We start from the raw sequence: 24301 nt of genomic DNA on the forward strand, positions 1-24301 counted from the left end.
ACGTCCCCCCGCCACCCCCCTCGTCTGTGTGGGAATGGGCGCTGCGCATCTGTGGTGCCGCACCATTGAATTCGGTCGTAGAATCCGGTTGGCTGGTTCTGTATTTTTTGTAATGAAGGAAACATTTTTTTTCATCTTTAAAATGTTCAAACTCAACATCCGTCGACTCCTCCACAGCACTTGCTTGCCAAAGCAGTGGCACGTGATATCCGAACCAGTTCTGAGCTGCCACCCCCCCCTCCCCGTCTTACACTGAGATGTTTGCCCATTTCGAGCGTTTTGCATGTAGGATGAAGCCAGATTGCCCAGTGCGAACCTGCACTTGAATAGGCGACACGTCAAAGTCCGTACGGACGGGTTTATGGAGCTCGCCACTCCACTGCCACCGCATGGCCGTGTCGCAGGCCCGCCGGTGGGGTTGGAGGGTTCGTGCTCCACCACCCCTGGCTCTTGACGAGCCGGCTTCCTGGCACGTGCCACCGTGCCCTGGTACTCGAGCGCTTTGTTTAAATTGTGGGTGCGCGCGCGCGTTCGCCGTACCCGACGTTATAATGCGTGCGGCCGCCGATCGATTTGCCTGCGGCTATGCCGCGGAAAAATGAGTTATGTTTATTTGTTTACGCATCGATTCTGTTCATTGAATGCCAATGCGTGGGGTGGCTGCGTTACTATTGTGTACGGAGTGCGGCGGGGGAGGGGGTCCCTGTTGTGATGAAATCGCGCGACGTAGCGAACGTCAAGTGGTGGTGGGGACTGCCGCTCTCGCGATCTGATATTGCGAGTTCAGATCCCATTTAGGGGGTTTCTACTGCTTCATCATTAATTGCGGGGGGGGGGGGGGAATCATTAAACTGAAGCTAAAGCAACTAGTAAACTGGCCTGTTCCATGGGAACGTTGAATTTCCATCAACTGTAATTGGCGGCGTAGTGTGGTCGTTGCGACGCTGTATAATGCTTATTCAAATCTGACGCTTTGCTTCATGTCTAGAGTTCTAAAAAGCGTTTAACGGTATCTCGCAGGATGCGGTCTCTTTCACTGTTGGCTGCTATCGTGTGCTGTAGTCTGTGTGCTGTGCTCGTATCATTTGCACCGATGCCGGCCTTGGGATTGAAGATTGTGCCTCGTGGGAGCCACACCCACAATGACTTTGGGCTGCTCGTTGGCTCTCTCTCGTGCTCTCTTGGCACGCACTCCACACGGCGATGAACGGTTACGATTTGGCCGCGCGCTGTCAGTTCGCTGCCCCCCCCCCCCCCATCGCTGCCACCAACAACAATAATCGGCCAATTTGAAAATCGCCGCGGACGTGCACAGCAAATCGAGTGAGCGGCCAATTCCAGGGTAAAGGGTTTGAGAGAGAAAGAGAATATATTAAATCTCACCGCCGGGGATTTTTTTCCTTGACAGCCGTGTGGTGAAGCGCGCAGTCCGCGTGTGCAGCTCGCTCGGCGCGGCGCTCTAAACAAACGCTGAATGATCCCCCAAATCGCGAGTAATGGAGTAAGCGAGCAGCTCTGTGACGGAGCCCAGCGGGGCCGTTAAGGGGAGAGAGCGAGAGGCGCGTGCAGCGCCGTGGCTCGCTCGCGCGTCCGCCTCCATTGTGAAGATCATTAAAACAAATCGCCGAGTCGATTTGCTTTTTGTTATCGTTGCTTTCCATTCAATAAGCGCGCTCCCGCGCGTGGGAAAGCCGCGCGCCTGCTTGAGGTACCTGCCCGCCGTCGCTTCTCGCGCAGACGAATGTGGACATGATTTTTTCGATATTTTTTTTTCTTTCGTAACTTCGTTGTTTTATTCCTGCGAGACCCTGCCGCGTTGAAGCTCGTTTTGAAAATACATCTTGTTCTTTTCACGCACGGTTGCCTAATTTGACAGCGCCGCGCATGCTGCGATAGCGCCAAGTTGGTTGTATTGTTGTGGCTTTAATTGCGGGGCATCTGACCACGGCTGGCCGCACCTGACAGGCCGAGCGCGGGGTTTCCGCGCGTCTCCCCGCCCGTCTGCCCTCCATTTAAATTCCACGTTTGTCGTTGTTGCCGTGTGCCACGCGAGATGATGATGATGATAATTATTTAAATGTCGGGTGTTTTCGAGAGCGATTCTACATTTTGTATGAGGTGAGGTAGAGAGTTGGACGGTTCAGCAAAACTTGTTAAACAAACACAAAGGGCTGCCGGGCGTTTTTTTTTTTTGTTAGAGCCACATGCCGCTTAAGTTGTATAAAGGTTCTAACAGATTGTTGTTTTGCACGTGTCTGCAACGTAAACATTCGGTGTTATTGGCAACGTGGTATTTTGCCTTTTAGTAAAACAAAAACGTGACCGAACTCGGATTCCAGTAAACGAGGTTGACCTCTCGGCCAAGACGAGCAGCAGTGACACATGGTATCTGAATCTTGTCCGAGCCCTCCCCTCAAATGGGTACCGACTGCGTGGCGTTCCGGACAGCAACTGCACCCACCGCTCGTGCGTGGTCCCGGCCTCAATATGTGCTCACTAATCCCACATTGCCCCCCCCCCCCCATGCCCAATTTCGGTTACACCAGGAATCTTTGCGGGCATCTGTTTCGTAGCGCGTCCGTGTGTCGCGTGTATCCGTGACGACGTGTCGCGTGTATCCGTGACGACGTGTCGCGTGTATCCGTGACGACGTGTCGCGCGTGTCGCGTGACGACGTGTCGCGCGTGACGACGTGTCGCGCGTGTCGCGTGACGACGTGTCGCGCGTGTCGCGTGACGACGTGTCGCGCGTGTCGCGCGTGTCGCGTGACGACGTGTCGCGCGTGTCGCGTGACGACGTGTCGCGCGTGTCGCGTGACGACGTGTCGCGCGTGTCGCGTGACGACGTGTCGCGCGTGTCGCGTGACGACGTGTCGCGCGTGTCGCGTGACGACGTGTCGCGCGTGACGACGTGTCGCGCGTGTCGCGTGACGACGTGTCGCGCGTGTCGCGTGACGACGTGTCGCGCGTGTCGCGCGACGACGTGTCGCGCGTGTCGCGCGACGACGTGTCGCGCGTGTCGCGCGACGACGTGTCGCGCGTGTCGCGCGACGACGTGTCGCGCGTGTCGCGCGACGACGTGTCGCGCGTGTCGCGCGACGACGTGTCGCGCGACGACGTGTCGCGCGTGTCGCGCGACGACGTGTCGCGCGTGTCGCGCGACGACGTGTCGCGCGACGACGTGTCGCGCGTCGACGTGTCGCGCGACGACGTGTCGCGCGTGTCGCGCGACGACGTGTCGCGCGTGTCGCGCGACGACGTGTCGCGCGTGTCGCGCGACGACGTGTCGCGCGACGACGTGTCGCGCGACGGCGTGTCGCGCGTGTCGCGCGTGTCGCGCGTGTCGCGCGTGTCGCGCGTGTCGCGCGTGTCGCGCGTGTCGCGCGTGTCGCGCGTGTCGCGCGTGTCGCGCGTGTTCGCGCGTGTCGGCTCGTGTCGCGCGTGTCCGCGCGTGTCGCGCGTGTCGCGCGTGTCGCGCGTGTCGCGCGTGTCGCGCGTGTCGCGCGTGTTCGCGCGTGTCCGCGCGTGTCGGCGCGTGGTCGCGGCGGTGTCGCGCGTGTCGCGTGTGTCGCGCGTGTCCGCGCGTGCGCGCGGGTCGCCGCGTGTCGCGCGTGTCCGCGCGTGTCGCGCGTGGTCGCGTGTCGCGCGGGTCCGCCGCGTGTCGCGCGTGTCGCGCGTGTCCGCGCGTGTTCGCGCGTGTCGCGCGTGTCGCGCGTGTTCGCGCGTGTCGGCGCGTGTCGCGCGTGTCGCGCGTGTCCGCGCGGGCGCGCGTGTCAGGGCGGTGTCGCGCGTGTCGCGCGTGTCCGGCGCGTGTCGCGCGTGTGCAGCGCGTGTCGCGCGTGTCGCGCGTGTCGCGCGTGTTCGCGCGTGGTCGCGCGTGTCGCGCGTGTCGCGCGTGTCGCGCGGTGTCGCGCGTGTCCGCGCCGTGTCGCGCGTGTCCCGCGCGTGTCGCCGTCGTGTCGCGCGTGTCGCGCGTGGTCGCGCGTGTCGCGCGGTGTCGCTCGCGTAGTCGCGCGTGTCCCGCGCGTGTCGCGCGTGTCGCGCGTGTCGCGCGTGTCGCGCGTGTCGCGCGTGTCGCGCGTGTCGCGCGTGTCGCGCGTGTCGCGCGTGTCGCGCGTGTCGCGCGTGTCGCGCGTGTCGCGCGTGTCCGCGCGTGTCGCGCGTGTCGCGCGTGTCGCGCGTGTCGCGCGTGTCGCGCGTGTCGCGCGTGTCGCGCGTGTCGCGCGGTCGTCGCGTGTCGCGCGTGTCGCGCGTGTCGCGGTGTCGCGCGTGTCGCGCGTGTCGCGCGTGTCGCGCGTGTCGCGCGTGTCGCGCGTGTCGCGCAGTGTCGCGCGTGTCGCGCGTGTCAGCGCGTGTCGCGCGTGTCGCGCGTGTCGCGCGTGTCGCGCGTGTCGCGCGTGGTCGCGCGTGGCGCGCGTGTCGCGCGTGTCCGCGCGTGTCCGCGCGTGTCGCGCGTGTCGCGCGTGTCGCGCGTGTCGCGCGTGTCGCGCGTGTCCGCGTGTCGCGCGTGTCGCGCGTGTCGCGCGTGTCGCGCGTGTCGCGCGTGTCGCGCGTGTCGCGCGTGTCGCGCGTGTCGCGCGTGTCGCGCGTGTCGCGCGTGTCGCGCGTGTCGCGCGTGTCGCGCGTGTCGCGCGTGTCGCGCGTGTCGCGCGTGTCGCGCGTGTCGCGCGTGTCGCGCGGTTCGCGCGTGTCGCGCGGTCGCCGTGTCGCGCGTGTCGCGCGTGTCGCGCGTGTCGCGCGTGTCGCGCGTGTCGCGCGTGTCGCGCGTGTCGCGCGTGTCGCGCGTGTCGCGCGTGTCGCGCGTGTCGCGCGTGTCGCGCGTGTCGCGCGTGTCGCGCGTGTCGCGCGTGTCGCGCGTGTCGCGCGTGTCGCGCGTGTCGCGCGTGTCGCGCGTGTCGCGCGTGTCCGCGTGTCGCGCGTGTCGCGCGTGTCGCGCGTGTCGCGCGTGTCGCGCGTGTCGCGCGTGTCGCGCGTGTCGCGCGTGTCGCGCGTGTCGCGCGTGTCGCGCGTGTCGCGCGTGTCGCGCGTGTCGCGCGTGTCGCGCGTGTCGCGCGTGTCGCGCGTGTCGCGCGTGTCCGCGCGTGTCGCGCGTGTCGCGCGGGTCGCGCGTTCGACGACGTGACCGCGCCGCGCGACGACGTGACGCGCCGCGCGACGACGTGACGCGTCGCGCGACGACGACGCGTCGCGCGACGACGACGCGTCGCGCGACGACGACGCGTCGCGCGACGACGACGCGTCCGCGCGACGACGACGCGTCGCGCGACGACGACGCGTCGCGCGACCGACGACGCGTCGCGCGACGACGACGCGTCGCGCGACGACGACGCGTCGCGCGACGACGACGCGTCGCGCGACGACGACGCGTCGCGCGTGCGCGCGTGTCGCGCGTGTCCGGCGTGACGACGTGTCGCGCGTGTCGGCGTGACGACGTGACGAACGTGTCGCGCGTGTCGCGCGTGACGACGTGACGACGTGTCGCGCGTGTCGCGCGTGTCGCGCGTGACGACGTGTCGCGCGTGACGACCGTGTCGCGCGTGACGACGTGTCGCGCGTGACGACGTGTCGCGCGTGTCGCCGTGACGACGTGTCGCGCGTGTCGCGTGACGACGTGTCGCGCGTGTCGCGCGTGACGACGTGTCGCGCGTGTCGCGCGTGACGACGTGTCGCGCGTGTCGCGTGACGACGTGTCGCGCGTGTCGCGTGACGACGTGTCGCGCGTGTCGCGTGACGACGTGTCGCGCGTGTCGCGTGACGACGTGTCGCGCGTGTCGCGTGACGACGTGTCGCGCGTGTCGCGTGACGACGTGTCGCGCGTGTCGCGTGACGACGTGTCGCGCGTGTCGCGCGTGACGACGTGTCGCGCGTGTCGCGCGTGACGACGTGTCGCGCGTGACGACGTGTCGCGCGTGACGACGTGTCGCGCGTGTCGCGTGACGACGTGTCGCGCGTGTCGCGCGTGACGACGTGTCGCGCGTGACGACGTGTCGCGCGTGTCGCGCGTGTCGCGTGACGACGTGTCGCGCGTGTCGCGTGACGACGTGTCGCGCGTGTCGCGTGACGACGTGTCGCGCGTGTCGCGCGTGTCGCGTGACGACGTGTCGCGCGTGTCGCGTGACGACGTGTCGCGCGTGTCGCGTGACGACGTGTCGCGCGTGTCGCGTGACGACGTGTCGCGCGTGTCGCGTGACGACGTGTCGCGACGTGTCGCGTGACGACGTGTCGCGACGTGTCGCGTGACGACGTGTCGCGTGACGACGTGTCGCGTGACGACGTGTCGCGACGTGTCGCGTGTGTCGCGTGACGACGTGTCGCGTGTGTCGCGTGACGACGTGTCGCGTGTGTCGCGTGACGACGTGTCGCGTGTGTCGCGTGACGACGTGTCGCGTGTGTCGCGTGACGACGTGTCGCGTGACGACGTGTCGCGGCGTGTCGCGTGTGTCGCGTCGCGGCGTGTCGCGTGTGTCGCGTGACGGCGTGTCGCGTGTGTCGCGTGACGGCGTGTCGCGTGTGTCGCGTGACGGCGTGTCGCGTGTGTCGCGTGACGGCGTGTCGCGTGTGTCGCGTGACGGCGTGTCGCGTGTGTCGCGTGACGGCGTGTCGCGTGTGTCGCGTGACGGCGTGTCGCGTGTGTCGCGTGACGGCGTGTCGCGTGTGTCGCGTGACGGCGTGTCGCGTGTGTCGCGTGACGGCGTGTCGCGTGTGTCGCGTGACGGCGTGTCGCGTGTGTCGCGTGACGGCGTGTCGCGTGTGTCGCGTGACGGCGTGTCGCGTGTGTCGCGTGACGGCGTGTCGCGTGTGTCGCGTGACGGCGTGTCGCGTGTGTCGCGTGACGGCGTGTCGCGTGTGTCGCGTGACGGCGTGTCGCGTGTGTCGCGTGACGGCGTGTCGCGTGACGGCGTGTCGCGTGACGGCGTGTCGCGTGACGGCGTGTCGCGTGACGGCGTGTCGCGTGACGGCGTGTCGCGTGACGGCGTGTCGCGTGACGGCGTGTCGCGTGACGGCGTGTCGCGTGACGGCGTGTCGCGTGACGGCGTGTCGCGTGACGGCGTGTCGCGTGACGGCGTGTCGCGTGACGGCGTGTCGCGTGACGGCGTGTCGCGTGACGGCGTGTCGCGTGACGGCGTGTCGGCGTGTCCGGCGTGTCGGCGTGTCGCGTGTCGCGTGTGTCGCGTGACGGCGTGTCGCGTGACGGCGTGTCGCGCGTGTCGCGTGACGGCGTGTCGCGCGTGTCGCGTGACGGCGTGTCGCGTGACGTCGCGTGACGGCGTGTCGCGTGACGTCGCGTGACGGCGTGTCGCGTGACGTCGTGTCGCGTGACGGCGTGTCGCGTGACGGCGCGTCGCGTGACGGCGCGTCGCGTGTGTCGCGTGACGGCGCGTCGCGTGTGTCGCGTGACGGCGCGTCGCGTGTGTCGCGTGACGGCGCGTCGCGTGTGTCGCGTGACGGCGCGTCGCGTGTCGTCGCGTGACGGCGCGTCGCGTGTCGTCGCGTGACGGCGCGCCGCGTGTCGGCGCGTGACGGCGCGCGTCGCGTGTCGGCGCGTGACGGCGCGCGTCGCGTGTCGGCGCGTGACGGCGCGCGTCGCGTGTCGGCGCGTGACGGCGCGCGTCGCGTGTCGGCGCGTGGCGTCGCGTGTCGGCGCGTGACGGCGCGCGTCGCCGCGCGTCGCGTGACGGCGCGCGTCGCCGCGCGTCGCGTGACGGCGCGGGACGGCGCGTGACGGCGCGTGACGGCGCGTGACGTTCGTGTGACGGCGCGTGACGGCGCGTGTCGCGCGACGTCGCGTGACGGCGCGTGACGGCGCGTGTCGCGTGACGGCGTGTATCCGTGTCGGCGTGACGGCGTGTATCCGTGTCGGCGCGTCGCGTGTATCCGTGACGACGCGTCGCTCCCCGTGGTCCCCCGCGCGCAGGATCTTTGGGCACGAGGGCAACGCGGCGCAGGACGTGACCTACGTCAACTGGCTGTCCATGGTGCGCGCCGGCGTGCTGGCGCTGGAGTTCTACACGCCGGAGACGGACACCTGGAGACAGGTGCCCGGGTGCCAACCGCGTGTCTTTCCCCCCCCCCCGCCCCTCCCCCCGCACGTGCCCCACCCGCAGGGAATACACACGTTCGTGTAGATACTTGACTTTGCCCTGCTCACGGGGGTGGCGTGAGTACGGTGCTGGTGCGCACCGCCTCTCCTGCTCCTCTCTCCACCACTGCCCCGGTTTCTTTGCCCCCGGTTTTGCTGTCTCCATGCCTCCGCATCTCCATGCCTGGGCATCTCTCGATCCCCATGTCTCTGTGTCTCCGTGTTACTGCGTCAATGTGTTTCTGTGGTTCCTGGGCCCCATGCCCCCAAGCTCCATGTCCCATCTCATTTGTATACTCATGCCCCTGTTGCCCATGCTTTGTTTCACCCACGTACCCATGTTTCTGTTTTGGTTAAATCTCTCGTGTTCCATGTCCTCTCTGCCCCCTGTGTCCGTGCTGCTGCAGGCTCACATGCAGGCGCGCTTCGTGATCCTGCGGGTGCTGCTGCAGGCGGGCGGTGGCCTCGTCAACGTGGAGCACACGGTGGGCGCAGACGGGCGCCCCGATGCGCGCATCTCGCTCGACCGCGCCAAGATCCCCACCGTGGGGCGTACCGCCATACACGACTTCCTGCTCAAGCTGCAGGTGCTGCCACGGCGCGCATGGCACGCGGACCACGGCGTGCATGGCACGCGGACCACGGCGTGGCACGGCACGGCAAAATAAGAACGCTCTCCGAATGTCGGTGTAGCTGCCCTGAGCCGTCCTGCTCGACCCAGTGTTGTCGCCCATCAAACCCGCCCTTCGCCCGGTCTTCGCACAACAGCGTGACCCCGTGAACTTGAACCCCCCGCGACCCTGCCACACCCCCGCTCCTCCCGCAGGTGTACAAGTCGACGGCGGACGTGGACGCCGGACGGGCGCTGTACGCGGCGCTGTCGGCCGTGAATGATGACACGGAGCTGCGATTCCTCGCGCTGCGCGACACCGTGATGCTGCGCAAGGAGCCGCGCAAGATGTTCGTGCAGGTGAACACGGCGCTGAAAGGTGAGCAGGTGGCGCGGCACGATGGCTCGCGTGGCCGCCACACTGCGGTGAAACCCCTTTGCCGCACCTGTGCCATCTCCCATTACGTCGTGCACAAATCGCGAGGATGCAGTTTTTCTGGAGGTGAAATTTAACGACAACCTTTCAAAAGCCTGGGTCGGGTGAGTCGCCGCATGCCATTCGGACGGTCGCCAACGGTGGGGGGGGGGGGGGGGGGGGGGGAGTACAGTGTTGGGGTAGAGTGTGCAATATACCCGCGCGTTCGTTTGTTCTAGGGGGTGTGCAGGGGAGGGGGGCCACTCATTTGAGACTTGTGGGCATGCTAGGGTGCGCTAATGGCTGTTGTTAACAGCTGTTTTACCCTGAGCCCATCCCAGGGTGCTTGACCCTCAGAACCTCGTGCTTCCGGCGTACAGTTACCCGTGACCGATGCGAGCGGCGTGGTGGTGTAGTTTTTGGTGCACTGTACTCGGAAATCCGGCGACCCGAGTTGGGTTCCTGGCCGTGGCCAACATGGGTGGCGCGTGATATCTGAACTGGTCCTGGCCCCACCCACGGTGACCAATGCGGTGAAATATGGGGCAAACAACTCTCTTGACCGACACGGCATGGAGGAGAGTCATCCAATGAATCGACTTGACAAAAGGGTTTTATATTATTTAAGTTCTCGTGAGCACTGCACCACGTATTTGCGCTGGATCCACATCAAAGGTGGGCGGGGGGATGGTGGGGGGGGGGTAGTTAGGGGGGGATAGTGGTGGTGGCGGGGGGGGGTCGGTGGTGGGTGGGGGGGGGCGTGACGACGTCAGCGCGATGCTGGAGCCCGGCTCGACGCTGTGGGGGTACAAGGGACGCCCCCGCCCGCGTTCCGGACAGCAAAACATTTTACTCGTAGAGTGTCACGTGTGATTATCGTGGCAGATGGGTGCAGTAGCGTGCTCCTCCCACAACCCCTGAGGAACAACAGTAATCGTTAACATCGGATGCCCCGTGGCAAAATAACGAGGAGAGGAGCCAATTGGAGGGGGTGTAGCGCTGATGAGCGAGAGGGCGCGGCGCGAGATCGTGGAGGGCGCGGCGCGCGGCTGCGTCGCTAAACAAAAACCCCGGAAGTTTTTTTTATTTGCGCAAATTCGCGGGCGGATCGATAAAACGCAATAACTCGAAGGTCGAGAAGTGCCGCGGACCCTCGTGCCAAACCGGGGGGTTTTCATTTCACCACCGGTGGCTCTGGCAGTGGTGATGGACTGCGCTGCCACCTCGCTTGGCGTCAGAAAGGCCAGACTGACGCACGCGCGCGCCAACCTCCCACGGCTCGCGGCTCCCGGCAAAGTTCAATCGGCGCTCTGACATGGCATTTAATAAGTGATGGCGACCGGCGGTCCCGTCTCCCGACACCACAAACGGGAAGTCGCCGCTATTATTCTCCTTGTAGTCGTGTCGTAGAAACGTAACGTCACGCACGCTGCCAATGGGACGTTCACGATTTCTTTGTCGTTTGTGTGATACGTGGGGTGCGTGGAGCTATGAACCCGCGAACCGAATTTTGTTTCGTTTCCCAGTCGCAGCTAAGATCAGTGGCGAGTGAAAATCCCCCCCCCCCCTGCCCTCTGCTTTACCAACCCATACTGACCAGCGTGGTGAAGTATGGTCAAACAACCCCCATAACGGCACGGGGGGGGGGGGGGGAGGAGAGACTTGTCCTTTGTCCAGCGGTGTTTTAACGACGGGCTTGCTACATCGGACGGTGATCCGGTTGCACGTGTACCACCGCCATGTTTACCAAGTCTTTAGGATTTCTTTCGGCGGACTCGTTGCTACTGCTCACAGCAGCCGTCGGGCACGTTGCTGGGGGCTCTCGGCTTTCCGTGTCAAGTCCCCCAAGAAACACGGTCTTGGCTGCCGCATGCAGCGGCGGGAGAGTTCAAACGGCTGCGCCGGCCGACGCTTGCCACCTCCCGCGGTGCGAGGGGCGAGTGTTTCGGTTCCGAGAAATCCAACGGCAGTCGAGGATCTCTCCGTGAGCAGCAGCTGAAGGCCGGTTCCGTGTGCATCAGCCTCGTATAGCCACCAAAGTTCTGGTTTTACTAAGCAGGAGCAGCAACTCCTGCTTAGTAGCAGCTCCTGCTCATTAACCCCCCCCCCCCCCCCTCCTTGAGTCTTGATTCACGGTCTCCGTCACGGACGAGTCTCGCTTGTCGAGTGCGAGCCTGTCGTCACGTGCGCGCGTTATGTTAATTGAGCGTAATCTTGAACGCGATTTTTCAAAATGCGTTTTCTCGTTCGTTCGAGAACAATTTGTGCAGGCAAAATCTAACGCTCTCGCATTCATTAATCCAACTGCAAAGATGAAAAAAAGCTTTTTTCTTCGAAATTTTCACACCATGAACGTCGGCAACTACAGAAGCTTAATTGCCGGGAGCCCCTTTCATCATCGAGTTGTCGCGTTCGCAGCACGGGAAAAAATGATGGTGCGTAGGGTGACCTGCTTTTATCCAGTGTCTTAATGGCAGATTCATATCAAAGGCTGAGGGAGGGGAGTGTTGGAGAAGCGGCGCCCACCGGACTGCCGTCGCGGGAAGGCACACAGGTGCTCATGTTGCGGTATCACCTAGTGACAATGATGTCATTGCCACATCTCCGCCAATTTGTGTTTCTTTATTCAGAATATTGGTGGGTCGGTAGTCGGGTTGAGATTGACGACTGCTACATGGGGAGTAAAACTTTGCAGCGGTTCGTCGGGGAGAATCCATTCCCACGCTCACGTCGAGGTACGTAGATCGTACACTAACGACGTGCAGATGTTGCTGTTGGGCGAATGGGGCAAAACAAAACTGCAAACGCGACAAAACGAAAATGAGAAACAGTACCGACAGGATTGTAAAAACGAGACAAAAAATAACTCTTGTGAAGGTGAACGGGTTTGTGCTGGTTAGTATGGACACGTGCAAAGCCGTTGCCTGCTTTTCAATGGGTCCACAACATCAAAACGATGTCAACACTGCTGGTGGCTGATAATGATGGTGGTGTGCAGACACAGGACATTAGCAAACTGAATTAAGGAGCCGACAAGGCAGTCCTTTGATCGAGCCGTCGCTCTGTCTGTCAAAAGTGAGTCGTGCGCACGTGTGCCCCTTAATTGCGCAAAGACGTGCGCCTGCCTCGGGGGTGGCTGGCACCCGCTCGGAGCCTGGGTTCTAATCCAGGCAGCTGCCCTGTGATCGAACCGAGAGCCCTTTTTGGAGCGAGTCGATGGTCGCAGACTAATCGCCAATGACTGCAAAAGAAAACCCTTAGCTTTACATTTTGTTTTGCACTTAATTTAGCTAGACCTCCGAGAATGAAAACCTATCGATTTGACAGTCATCGGATGAACATTCATCTGTAGCAGGGCCGGTGGGAATTTCTGCACCCCCCCCCCACCCCCCCCTTCATTGTGTGAACCAGAGTTCACGTGTAACGAGCTTGGACGTAGCTCTGTGAAGTCCGCTTCTGTGAGCCCTTCTCCAACACGATGGGTGGCACTGCCAGTGCGTATTTGACACGACACTGATGGGACGATGGCTGTAAAAATTGGTGGAGAAGACGACGTTTCTTTCATCAGGGGAACAATGCCGGGTGTGGGCACTGCTCGGAGTGAAGCGCGGGCATCGGGGAAACAGAATGCCGGGCTTGCCAGTGCAGGCTGCACTGTACAAACTAATCCTCACTGCGCATTTCGACCGATACGAATCGCTCGTGCGAGTCTGCCTCCTGAACTCTGCGCCCAGCGGATGTCCCGGGAGGGGGAGGGGGGGGCACAGCCCAGTAAACGAGCAGCTGCAGATGTTGCCTGGTTGACGAGGATGGTGGATGCGGTGTCACCTGGCAGCCCCATGTGTTCCGTTGGCTGGGGAATTGGTGATTTGTGCCTTGCCCGTGGTCTGTTCTAGTGAGGTGGTGGGTAGAGGCCACGAATGAAATTTGGAACGATCGGTTTTTGGACCAGTCACAAACCGAAAAAAAAACAGTAAATCGATAGAACTGGGGTACCACGTGGGTTGGTTCCGTCAAACCTTCCTCCCTCCCCACCCCCGCGCTGACCCCCCTCCTCCTCTGCCCCCCCCCCCCTCTGCCGCCTGCGCTCAGCGTGGCGCGTTTGGTGCCTCCGTTATGGCAGCAGTGCCCGCCGTGTAATTGTAACGGACGGCGCCTCCGCCGCCGTAAACCTCCGGGGCCCCCTCGCCGTGGATGATGGAGGTCCGCACGTGGGACGGCATGGCAAATAATGCCGCGTCGTAAACGCACCGCGCGCATCTTAATCTTCCCCCGGCCTTCCGTCAAAGAGGGCTCTCGGTCTTCGTTACGGCCGATGGTGCTCATGCTTCGTGACGTCCTGTCGCTCGCTTGCCGGCGCCCAATGTTGGATTTCTGGGTGGGGGGGATGGCGAGCGGGGGCAGTGGCCTGACGGGGGGCTGGTTAGGGGGGCTGCACAGGTCCAGCAAGCTGGGATTGGTGGGGGGGGGGGGGGCGAGCAAGGAGAAATGGCGCGGCACCCTTCACACTCCTTCACACTCCTTCACACTCCTTCACACTCCTTCACACTGCTCGGCAGCGTGGGACCAGGATCCGGCTGTGCGACTCGCTCGCCGCACGCCGTGACCGCGGAACGCTGGGGGTTTCCGTGGGGGGGGGCTGTGTTGGCTGAGGGGTCGTACCCCCCCCCCCCCGGGCTTCCCCGGCTTCCCCCCCCCCCCGGGCTTCCCCCAACAACCACGGGCCCAGCGCTACCTGCGAGCCACCTCCCTCCTCGCGGACCTGCGGCGACTCCGACCCCGTGCAGCGTCCCAGGCAATGGTTGACAAGACGTCTCTCCATTTGTACAGATTTTTACGCGCCCCATTTACCCCAAAATTGCTGCGAGTGTAGCATTTGCGACATTGTCGATTGGGTAGGTTTTTGTTGAGAGCAGGCAGATTATGTGAATGAAGATAATCGTTAAGTGCGTTACGCGGCCAACATCAAAAGTGGTTTTGGGAAGTGTTCAACTGAAGCTCGCATGGGTTATCTTGCAACTGAATATTTACGTGGCTAATCAAGTGCTTCCACCACACCGCTCGAGAGCATCAAAAGTAATTTGATGCTTGCCGACGATAGGATGCATCCATCATTGAGCGGAGCGATCTCTTTCAATTCATGAATCGGTGAATCACCCATCACTTGGACTGTGGCCACAGGATGCGAGCACGCGGCAATGTGCCGTGTTGGCGGCGTCTCCGGCCCCTTGGCCTGAATTGCCATTTTGTGGAGGCCGGGCGCAGCGTCGCGCTTTGCGTCTGATGAAGTGGCTTCGTCCTCGGCACCGATTGTATGGCAGCGGCGATTTTTAGAGAAGTTACAATCGAGGAAATTACCCAGACCCCACTGCTCCTCGGCGTCGTCCATGTTGTTACGAACATTATCACGAGCTCGGTGACGGTGACATCGCTGGCGTTGGCAGCGGCGATTTAATAATTTTTCTGAGACGGATCGCTACGTCCCCCCCTCTCTCACCCCCATCCACTTCCTCACGCATAGCTAGACCGGCGGCTGGCGCGCCGTCGCGTTCTGGATTTGACCCCCGGCTTTGGACGACTGAGGGACTCTATACCCCCCCCCCCCCCACATGCCCGCCGCCGCCTCTCGCGCTCACAAATGGCCTAATTTCCACGCCACGGCAATTACCGCGCGCGTGGCCCTCGCAGCTGCCACGAGCGAGCGGCGCGAATCCCAGCGGCCGCCAGCTGACGGCAGGACAAAGCGCCGAAGCCACCCCCCCCCCCGCCGGATAGTGACACGTGCCCCCGGCTGTTCCCTCCACGTGAGCCCTCCAACTCGCCAGCTCAGCGGGGGGAGGAGGGGGGGGGTCATCAATTTTTTAAACTCTGGGAGGTGGTGGGGTGGGGGGGGTGCAAGTCTGTAGCTGCTGCGAGGCCGCCACGGGATTACGACGGCGAGCGCTTCCAAACCCCGCGAGCGCTCGTCGGTCTTAATCCTCCTCCCCGGGGCGGGGGCACGAGGAGGCTCGTGGGGCGATGGCACGAAGGCAGTGAAGAAGGGCTCAGGGCTCGGATTAAACGTCGTTCTAACGACGACGAGCTCGCGCTCTGCCGTGGTGGCGCGAGGGTGGTGCGTGCGGTTGTCTGCCGGACCATGGCACCCGGCGGGGCCACGCGGCACGGCGGGGCCGCGTTGGTTTACGTAGCGGAGTCATTCGTGCACGTTGCGGCTTCACAATGTGTACAACATGCGTAGTTTTTGACCGGAGACACGGGAAGGCAAATGCAAAGCCGGAAGGTAGACAAGCACAACCTGCATTATGAACAATTTCCCAAGCTTCTGTGGTCTTTCAAAAGATGGGGGGGGGGAGGGGGCGATACCTGCTCTGTATAATCACAAGCAATTTAACTTGCAGGCGATTTTCGAATGGGCCCCACTGTGCCATCTGGTGTGGTTTTTTTTATGCCGGTTGATGCATCAGCACTGATAATCAGGGTGGCCCCGAGATTTGACCCTTGAACCTCCACCACAAGCACGGAACGGGCTACCGCGAGGCCCCGTCCCACCCCCACGAGCCCTCTGAGTGCGCTCACCTCGCCTCTTCCTGCGCTTGCTGTGGGGTTTGCTGTGGGAGTTTTGCCGTGGGGTTTTGCACGTCGACACTTGAGTTTGTTTCAGGGGGAGGGGGTAAAAAAAACCTTTTCGGGGAGGGGGGGTGCATTGGGCTGGGTTCGTTCGTGCTTCAGCGTACAGCAGCCAACGAGGCGATTTTGAATGAGAATCGTACGGAGGTCTGGCGGTCGAGCGGAGATGAGTGCTGAGGGGCGGGTGGTCGACCTGCAGATGTTGAGCGGCGATGCCCAAGTGCGGATGTAAGCGCGGTGATGCATAGACGGGGGTGTAAATGGTGACGTGAAAGGGGAAGATGGTCATGTGAGTGGTGGTGTGTTTTATTACCTGACGGTGGTCATAGGCCCTCCCTCTCTCTCGGCGAGAGGGAGGTCACGTGACTGCTCCGTGTACACCGCCTCTGTTGCTGTGGCGAGCCGCTGGCGCTGCGACCGTGGGTGGAACAGAGGAGGAGCCCTCCGCGATTACCCGTGGCCCGTTTTGTCCAGCAGAGTGCTTTCGCTAACCTCATTTAGGAGGCGGACGTGGCAGCTGAGAGCTCGCCAACAGGCGCGCAGAGTGCAATCGGCTCCGGCCTGCTTGTGTGGGCTTTTAATTAATTGTTAAGCCGCCCAGTTTTTTGGCGACCGCGAGCGTTTCGGCGCGGTTTGACGCCGCCGCCGCCTGCAACGGTGAACTGTGCACGCACACACGGACGCCTCCATGCCTTGATGCGTCTCGAGTCTCTAGGTTTGCCGAGCAAGCGACGATGGGACCTCGGTCATGGACTTAGGGTATCGTTGTTCACAGGTGAAGCACCATTAAAAAAAGAGGAATTTCCTCTGCAACAAGTAAATGATTGGGTATTTTTAACCTATTGTTAATTGAGCACAATAGCTTGCCCCATCCTCTCATACTTCCTCAATTTGATGAACTTGGCTTGACATTTTATTTACCCAACAGTACATTGTGTAGTGGTGGGAAATGTTACCCACTTTTGAAGTTTCCATCTAAACTTTAAAAGAGAGCTTTATTTTTGTTATTTTGTGAACTGGTTTGTAAAGAAAGAACTCCCCTTCATCTGAGCAGTGACAAGCGCGCGCTGTTGATCTCTCCCCGGTTGAGTGGTGACTCACTCGGGAGCTGCTGCATTCATGTTTGGAGTTTTGAAGCCACCCGATCACAGCGAACGACAGCCCGCGGCGCCACTCCGCCCCCCCCATCCCCCCCAGCCACCAAGCGCGGGTGTGTACGGTGGTCCGCAGAGACTTGCTGTGCTGCCATCTCTCGCCAACCTCGCGGCCCAAACCGAATTTCTAGAGCGCTTCGTGGGAATCTACGCGACACCCGCCACCACCAACCCTCGCCTCCAGCGCAGCGCCGAAGCCCCAGAGCGCTCACGGTGGCGGGGCACGGAGCGCCACGATGGCCGCCACGTTGCGTGCCAGCAACCACCGCCGCAACTCTCGCTGGACGTTGGGGAGGTGGGATTTAGGTGGGGGGCGGGGGGGGCGACGCAGTCTCTGGGGCGCTCGGGTTTGATTACACCAAGTCGCCAGCGCATCCGCTTGCTTCCGCCTCCCCGCCTTGGCCTGGCTGAGCCTGGGGGAGGGGAGCGGGGGGCAGAGCGAGTGGTGGGGGGGGGGGGTGAGGCGGAGACCGTGGCGATCATCGCCCACGCCCCCCTCCCTCCGTGGGCATGTTTTGAAGCCGTGGAGGCGACGCAGGGAAACGGGCCGCTGCCGTCGTCTGGGGGTGGCTCGCGGGTGGCTGGGTTGATGGCCCGGCCGACGGCTCGTTGTTGACGGGCCGCGTCTGTGCGAGGTTCGCCGTTGTGCTCTGTCAAGCGGGGGGGCCGACGGTGTAAGTGGGGTGGGCGGGGTGGGCCTCCGCGGGGTCGGGCAGGGTCGGCCGTTGCTGCCGAGCGATGGGGGAATAAGCCCTTCTCGGATGAGAGCAGGAAATTGAATTTGGATGCTTCCCCCCCCCCCCTCCGTTGATCCCCTGTGATCCCTCGCTACAATGCGATGTCCCTTGCTTGAACGCGTTGGTGCGTCGGTTAATTGATGTTGGCCACCGGCCAGAGCGGGCAAGCGGACGGGCGATGCGTATCATGAGTGGATGAAGTGCTGCCCCGTTACCGCCGGTCACCTGCGTGCGCATGTCCCGTCGTGTTTTTTTTGCGGCGTTTGTGCAGCTGAGCGTTGTCTGCGTGAAATGACGGTGTTCCGTGACGACGTTGGGAATATCCAGAACGCCGAGCGGAATTTGCCGTGGCATTGACGGATGGCGTGGAAATCTGAGATTCTGTTAATTACACCGCGTTCTCACGCTTCCCCCCCCCCCGCACCACCCTTTCATCCTGGCCAGGGGTTAGGTGCGCGCCTGTCTGTGCGGTATGCTTGGAAGCTCGCGTGTGGACGCGCGCGTACATGCAGACGTGGACCGGCTCGACGCCTATGGCGCCCGCCCGCCACATTTGCCCGTGTCGGCAAAGATAAATCATCGGTACCGGCTAATGAAAAATTGGTAATATGACCTCTTCCAAACTCTGGTTTCCACTATAAATTACATCATGTGTATCGGATTTTTTTTCCCTGCCCCCCCCACTCCCTCTTCCAAATAAATAAATAAACAGAACAAAAAACCCTTCCCCATTGCCGGCAGCACATCTCGTCTCCAGCGCTGATAACTCACATCTCCCATTTCACCCTCGCCCTCCGCTGCTGTGGCACCGGGTGGCTTCGCCGCTCAGATTCTGAGCGATGTTCTCTATGAACGGGGGGAAAGCCACCGGCGATGTGCTGTGTATCTGTAAAAGCCTGTAAACGAGCCTGCGGTGTTTTTACAAATCATTGATTGTCGGGATGGGCTGCAGGAAAGTGAAGTTGCATTCTGTTGATTGACAGACGCACGAGAGCAGTTTTAATAACCGGTGTTGGAATTATTTTGTGTCGCCACCGAATAAACTGAGTTGCTTGTCGAACCGTGGGTGCAATTCACCAGGCCGAGAGAACGCCGCGGCTCAAATGGCAAAGCTATAAAGTGCAGGTCGTGCGTGAAGCCTCTCCCTCCGCCCGACCCGTGTCCATGTGACCTTCGGCTTTAATTCGCTTCCAGTGATTTTTCAGACGTAACATTATGATCCTGTAAGTTCCCCTGATCGAGCAACTCCGTGGGAACATTTGCGGCTGCAATTTAACGGTTTCTCGCCGTTGACAGCCGAGACCATGGGCAGCGTCTTCCTTCCCGAGCCCGTGAGGCTTTCAGGCTTAACGAGCTGCGCATCGTCTCGGTGTAGATCACGTGTCGGCACATTCAAGCAACGCGATTGTCCCGTGTGGGCGTTTCAGCGTTTTGCTTGGGGCTGCATCAAAGCGTCAGCGGTGTGGGGGGGGAGTGGTCGCGGGTGGTTTTGACCACAACCCTTGTGTGTGTGTGCTATGCTTGCTATAGTTAACGGGGACTTGCCAACAGCTTTTGCCCCAACAGTTTCCAAGGCTGAGAGCTCATTGTATATCCATATCGTGTGTTAATCCTGCTCATTGCTAGAATTGGGCAAAGTAAACTGGTCCTGGGCCTCTCCTAGGTCAACTTGGACTTGAATGAGTACCTGGTGCAGTGTCTAAACATAAGCACTGCGGAGATGAATGTGATCGAGCGTGGTGCTGGCCACAAGAAGCCCCTCGTGTTTTTCCTGGCTTTAATAGGTTGCTAACAGCTCCAGGCCCGACCATTCTTTGAGAATCTAAAGGCGAGGATCTTTGTCTGTGGCACGTGCAGACGAGGAGGTGGTCGTGACGGAGTACGAGGGCAGTGCTGCGGGCCTGGTTCACTCCTTCACCGAGCGCTTTGCCAAGGACGGGGAGCAGCTGGAGGCCGTGCTGCTGGAGCTGTCTCGCCGGGACCAGCACCACTGGAAGCAGCAGCAGTAACGCAGCTGAGTGGCGGCGGCAGCGACGTCCGCGAAACGTCGCGGGCACGAAGATGCAGCGAGGCTCTGCGTGCGTGAACTGCAAGGTGGTGTTGGTTGTTTGGGTTGTGGTGTTGGGTGGGTGCATAGGTGGACAGAGCTGGGCCCAGTGGCTCTGCCTACAAGTTGGTGTACCCAGGCTGCTTGGCCCACGCTGTCCCATGCAATTTGAGGCATCGTTAATGGTTGGGCACTGTCATTGCACTCCAGTGACGCCGGCATTGACATAGTAAAATTCGATTTTTAAAAAGGGCCTTTTTGTGATGTAAACTTCAGCTCAAGTGAGGGATTTCCCGAGGCACGCAGCCAAGGTACATACCTGCAAGAGATGTTTGTTTTTGGATTGCGTCTCCTCCTAACCCCCTCACCACATGATCACAACCATAACTTGATTAAGTAATAATACTGTACTTTAATGTTTCCAAAATTCTCCCGTGAATGCAAAGTGCTTTATGTAAAAAATAAACGACTCTGCAGGGTAACAGACCATGTCTTGGATGTTTCTTTTTGGGTTCACCTTTTCTCAATTTGCACATGCTCAAACGCGCTCCGATTTGGTAACAAGTGGCAAGTTGGTTTCTGCAGAGCGGTTAATAAAACATGAGCTCTGAGGAGTCAAGGGCATGGTACTTGTGAATTAAGATTGTTTTTTGGGCCACGGGACTAAGAATAGACTCCTCACAACTTTCCTGTCTGGGTAATAAAGATTGAGTGGGGGGGGGGGGGATCAACATTTTCAGGGTTTCAAATGCTGCGGTTTGTTGCATATTTAATGACTCAGGCAACGGGAGAAGGCTGTCGGCAAGCAGTGATGTCTTTATTTGGTCTAGCAGAAGGAAAATGGTCTTCCTATCTGATGTTATTGATTAAAAGTTCAGATGCTATCAAAGTTAAGTAGTCGTCGGACCTTAAATCATTCTACAGTACATTACCCACCAATGAAAGGGAGCAGCATTTGATGGGCACTTGCATGCTTGAGTTTAAACGACAGCTTATAACTGTACATCTGAGCTGAGGGCTGTTTTATCCACACGTCCCAGTACCTCCTTATTTACACAACTGGCAAAACCCTCTCATTGACCGCCCCTGACCCCTGCCGCCTGGGTACATGACACCCGCGGTTCCCATGCATGTGTCCAGGCTGCAGAAGACCAAAGGATGTTGTACAAAAATATCTCTCCAGCATTCTCTGATAAGACAACCAACGTGGCACCCGCGCAGTATAAACTCAGGGCTTGGGCCTCCCCCTCCTTGCTGGCAAAGCGGTTACAGGGATGGTGGGATATCCTTACGACCCTTAGTCATCCAGTGGTGGAATTGCAATATGAAAAGGGGCATGTGCTAGTTCCGAGATGTTAGGTAGCGCTAGTAAGCATGCACCGATCACCCTTTAGTCACAAATACTGTCCATCAATGCCAAATTTAAATAAAATGAACAGGTGACTTCTCAAACTAAACTTAAAAACATTCGATTCAAAACCAATACAACACATAACTAATGCGGTCACGTCGGAATAGTTAAGTCTGGGCGTGTGTGCGCGCCTCTAATCTTCGGTTTTGGTACCCATCCTTGGCTTGGTCCAGTGTATTTAAAATCCACCTCTTGCCTCTTTGCGCGAGGTCCCTTAGTCCGACTCATCCAGCAAGTTCAGCTGCCACCGCCGGCCCCGGCGCTGGGGTGGCGTCTGCAGCCGGGTCAATCGACCGGCCCCTGGAAGATGAGCCGCACATAGCCCGGCTCCCCCGACAGCTGCGTGGCGCAGAACGGGCACGCCGTGTGGAAGGCGTGCGTGCCGTGCGGCAGCGGGATCTGCGCCCAGTAGCGCGCCGTCTTCTCGGAGCACACGTGGCCGCAGGGCGTGAGCGCGTGCGTGGGCGCGCCGGCGTCCAGGTAGAAGCCCGGCTCGCAGCCCAGCCACAGCGCCACGTAGGGCCCCACGGTGCGGCACATCGGGCACTCGCGCGCGTCGGCGTCGCCCGCCGTGCGGTGGCCCCAGTCGTGGTGACCGTGCACGTGGCCGCAGCGCAGGTACGCCCACGGCTGCTTCTCCTCGGCGCCGGCCGCGACCACGGCGGCGCCGGCTGCGGCTGCCCCGGCGGCGGAGGACGCGGCGCGCGGGCGCAGGCTCGGGAAGGCGAGCGTGTTGAGGCCGACGGGGCACTGCGGCCGCGCCGCGTTGATCTCCTGGCGCAGCGCCTCGATGTGGCGCGACGTCGGCGTGTGGAAGAGGCCCTCGGCCGTGCGCCACAGCAGCGTGGCGCCGCACAGGTCGATGAGCGAGCCGTCCTGCAGCACGTTGCTCTCCCCCTCCACCTGCGGGGCGCACGCACGCGCCCGGTGTGAGCCGCCGCCGCCGCCCTGTGCCGCCGAGGGGCGAGGGCCCTCCTGGAGGCCGAGCACCATGTGCGATGGGAAGCTCGGCCATCCGGCCTCACGCGGTGTGACGATGTGCGAACGCTCTGTGTCCAAATTGTTTTAACATTTCCTGTTGGGAGTAAAAATGTCCGTGTTATCTGCCACTAAATCTCTGATGTTCATGTTCACTTAATGCCTGACCCAGGGAAATTTACGCAAATATGTCATCTGGGTTTGCGTTGATGTCTGCCGCTCCATCGCACATCCAGGCAAACAGCACGCTCCGCGTTTTGTGTGCAAGTGGCAGCGTCGTTCCTGGTGGCTTGCGGTCACATGATCAGCTTCCTGATCACAGAACTTGAACATCAATGTTCTCACTCGAGACTGGTGGTTGAAAATGCAGCAGACAAGCTGCTCACTTCAAGGGCTGCTCCCTGCTGTGATGACACCACTGTTCTGATGCCAGCATTGGTCTTAATCTCTAAACAAGCAGTTCTCTCTTATTTAGCAATGATGAAACCTGCTCGCAGCTGTAAACACAAACTACTTGTCACCCAGTGTTCTGGGCCAACTATGGTAGCCATGCTCCAGTTTAAAGACCTAAAAAGTCGTCGTTGCTAGCACTGTTGAAGCAATATACAGAGTTTGATTCAAAGGGGGAGAAGGTGAGCAGGGAGGGGGAGAGAAAACACGTTCCAGCGTAAGTGGGTAATTACAAATGTGTACGCGATTACAGATTTGCTAATGCAATTACATAGCAATGGGCAATCCTGCTTGCTGCAGAAAATGTCAATTCTTATGCAAGCCACATCTAGCGTCTCCTGTACACACTCGCGCAAATTAAATCGTTCCAGCATCACAGGGAGAAACCAATTATTTTCATAAAAAAGCAAGTTATTCTCCGTCCGATATTGATGCCTCGCCTGGCTCAGCAAGGCTTTGAATGTCAATAGGCAGGGGGTCCCCTGTCCCCTCCCCCCGGTTAGCGCTGCCATCACTACCGGCCAGAGCCGCTAAGCCCCGGCCCAACCGCCACGAGAGCCACGGTAAAACCGTACAGCACCCCACCTGGAACAAAAAATAATAATAAAGGTATTTGGAAACACCCACTCATCTGTCTCTGGAACCGCCAAGCTGCTTTACACATTGTGCTCGTTTGCCACGAGAGCACGCCGAAGCTTCCTTGCCGTTCTATTGAAGGCGAAATCGCGCTGCCAAGTCTCCCTGGCAGTCCATGCTCCCCCCCCCCCCCCCCCCCAACATAACGTCAAAATGGTCACAGACGCGCCCCACCACCTTTGTTACCCGCCACGTAAAAGCGGCTCCCACTGTCCGGCACGGCCTGCGCCTGCCGGTCGCTCCGTGTGCCTTCCTGCGTCCGTTCGCAGCGACACAAAGCGCAGTTTTTTCCACGCACTTGAAAAAGCAGCAAGCAGTTTGTGCGTGCGCGAGTTTTTTTTATGGCTGCTGAAAAGGCCAGCACTGAGAACTGCCACGGGCCAGCGAGCTGCCACTTTCGGCGAGAGAATAAGTCGTAATCTGGCAACATTGGCTGCCTTCAACAGCGCTATAAACTCGTAATTTCGTTACCTCGGTGGCCGGCAATTTACACGGCTGGCTGGGTGCGCGCCACTGCCTGTAAGTGGGGGCACCGCTTGTGCTGCGCCGACTGCCATCTGCCTCTCCATCGCATCCTGTCGGCTCTCCCGAGCAGGACCGACAGCCCGCCCGCCCCATTTGCCTCTTTCATTTGACTCTACCCCACCACAAGCACCCTTTATTCATGCCTGTAAAAATATTAAAAGAGGCATGCGCATGAACCAGCACTAATCAGCTCCGGCCGATGGATCTGCGGTTTGTTAGCGATGCCAATGGCGGCTTGAGAGAATCCAGTGCCGACCACCCCACCGCCCCCCACACAACTTCAGCCGGGCACACAGAGCCTCAATCAAAAGCTCTTCACAACACTAAAGATAAAGTAATGGAAGGTGTACATCGGTAATTCTCCGTCTTATAAAACTTACAGCGGCCGTTAAAAATGTCAAGTGGCCAGCCACTTTGGAGCAATATTCATAAATCATTCTCAACCCTGCCACTACGGCCATTATCCCCAGGCCGATTGATCCTGCAGTCAGCAGCATCGGCTGTAAAACTAAAAAGGGAAGAATAATCCTCGGGCAGCATCGACGACCACCCCATGCGTGCGTGTGGAGAGCGAGCGGTGTTTTTTGAGCGAGGCCTCCGCTTCACAAAAGTGGTACTATTTATCAAGGGCA

The 24301-nt window shown here is 60.6% G+C and overlaps 2 protein-coding genes across 2 annotated transcripts in view; one reads left to right on the forward strand and one right to left on the reverse strand.

The window, feature by feature from the left end:
• DPP3 (dipeptidyl peptidase 3) overlaps nucleotides 1-20151 on the forward strand; it is a 74117-nt gene extending 53966 nt beyond the window's left edge. Inside the window, exons 15-18 of the mRNA XM_061559550.1 lie at nucleotides 7915-8035; nucleotides 8487-8666; nucleotides 8906-9068; nucleotides 19480-20151. Coding sequence (XP_061415534.1) covers nucleotides 7915-8035; nucleotides 8487-8666; nucleotides 8906-9068; nucleotides 19480-19631 — 616 coding nt within the window. The 3' untranslated portion in view covers nucleotides 19632-20151. The remainder of the gene's footprint in view (nucleotides 1-7914; nucleotides 8036-8486; nucleotides 8667-8905; nucleotides 9069-19479) is intronic.
• A 311-nt stretch (nucleotides 20152-20462) lies between these two features.
• The window catches only part of LOC133347346 (E3 ubiquitin-protein ligase pellino homolog 2-like), a 57007-nt gene continuing 53168 nt past the window's right edge, over nucleotides 20463-24301 (reverse strand). The window contains exon 7 of the mRNA XM_061559551.1: nucleotides 20463-21983. Coding sequence (XP_061415535.1) covers nucleotides 21366-21983 — 618 coding nt within the window. The 3' untranslated portion in view covers nucleotides 20463-21365. The remainder of the gene's footprint in view (nucleotides 21984-24301) is intronic.

This window comes from Lethenteron reissneri, chromosome 25, assembly GCF_015708825.2.
Source record: "Lethenteron reissneri isolate LAM-NWPU_2019-01 chromosome 25, ASM1570882v1, whole genome shotgun sequence".
NCBI lineage: Eukaryota > Metazoa > Chordata > Hyperoartia > Petromyzontiformes > Petromyzontidae > Lethenteron > Lethenteron reissneri.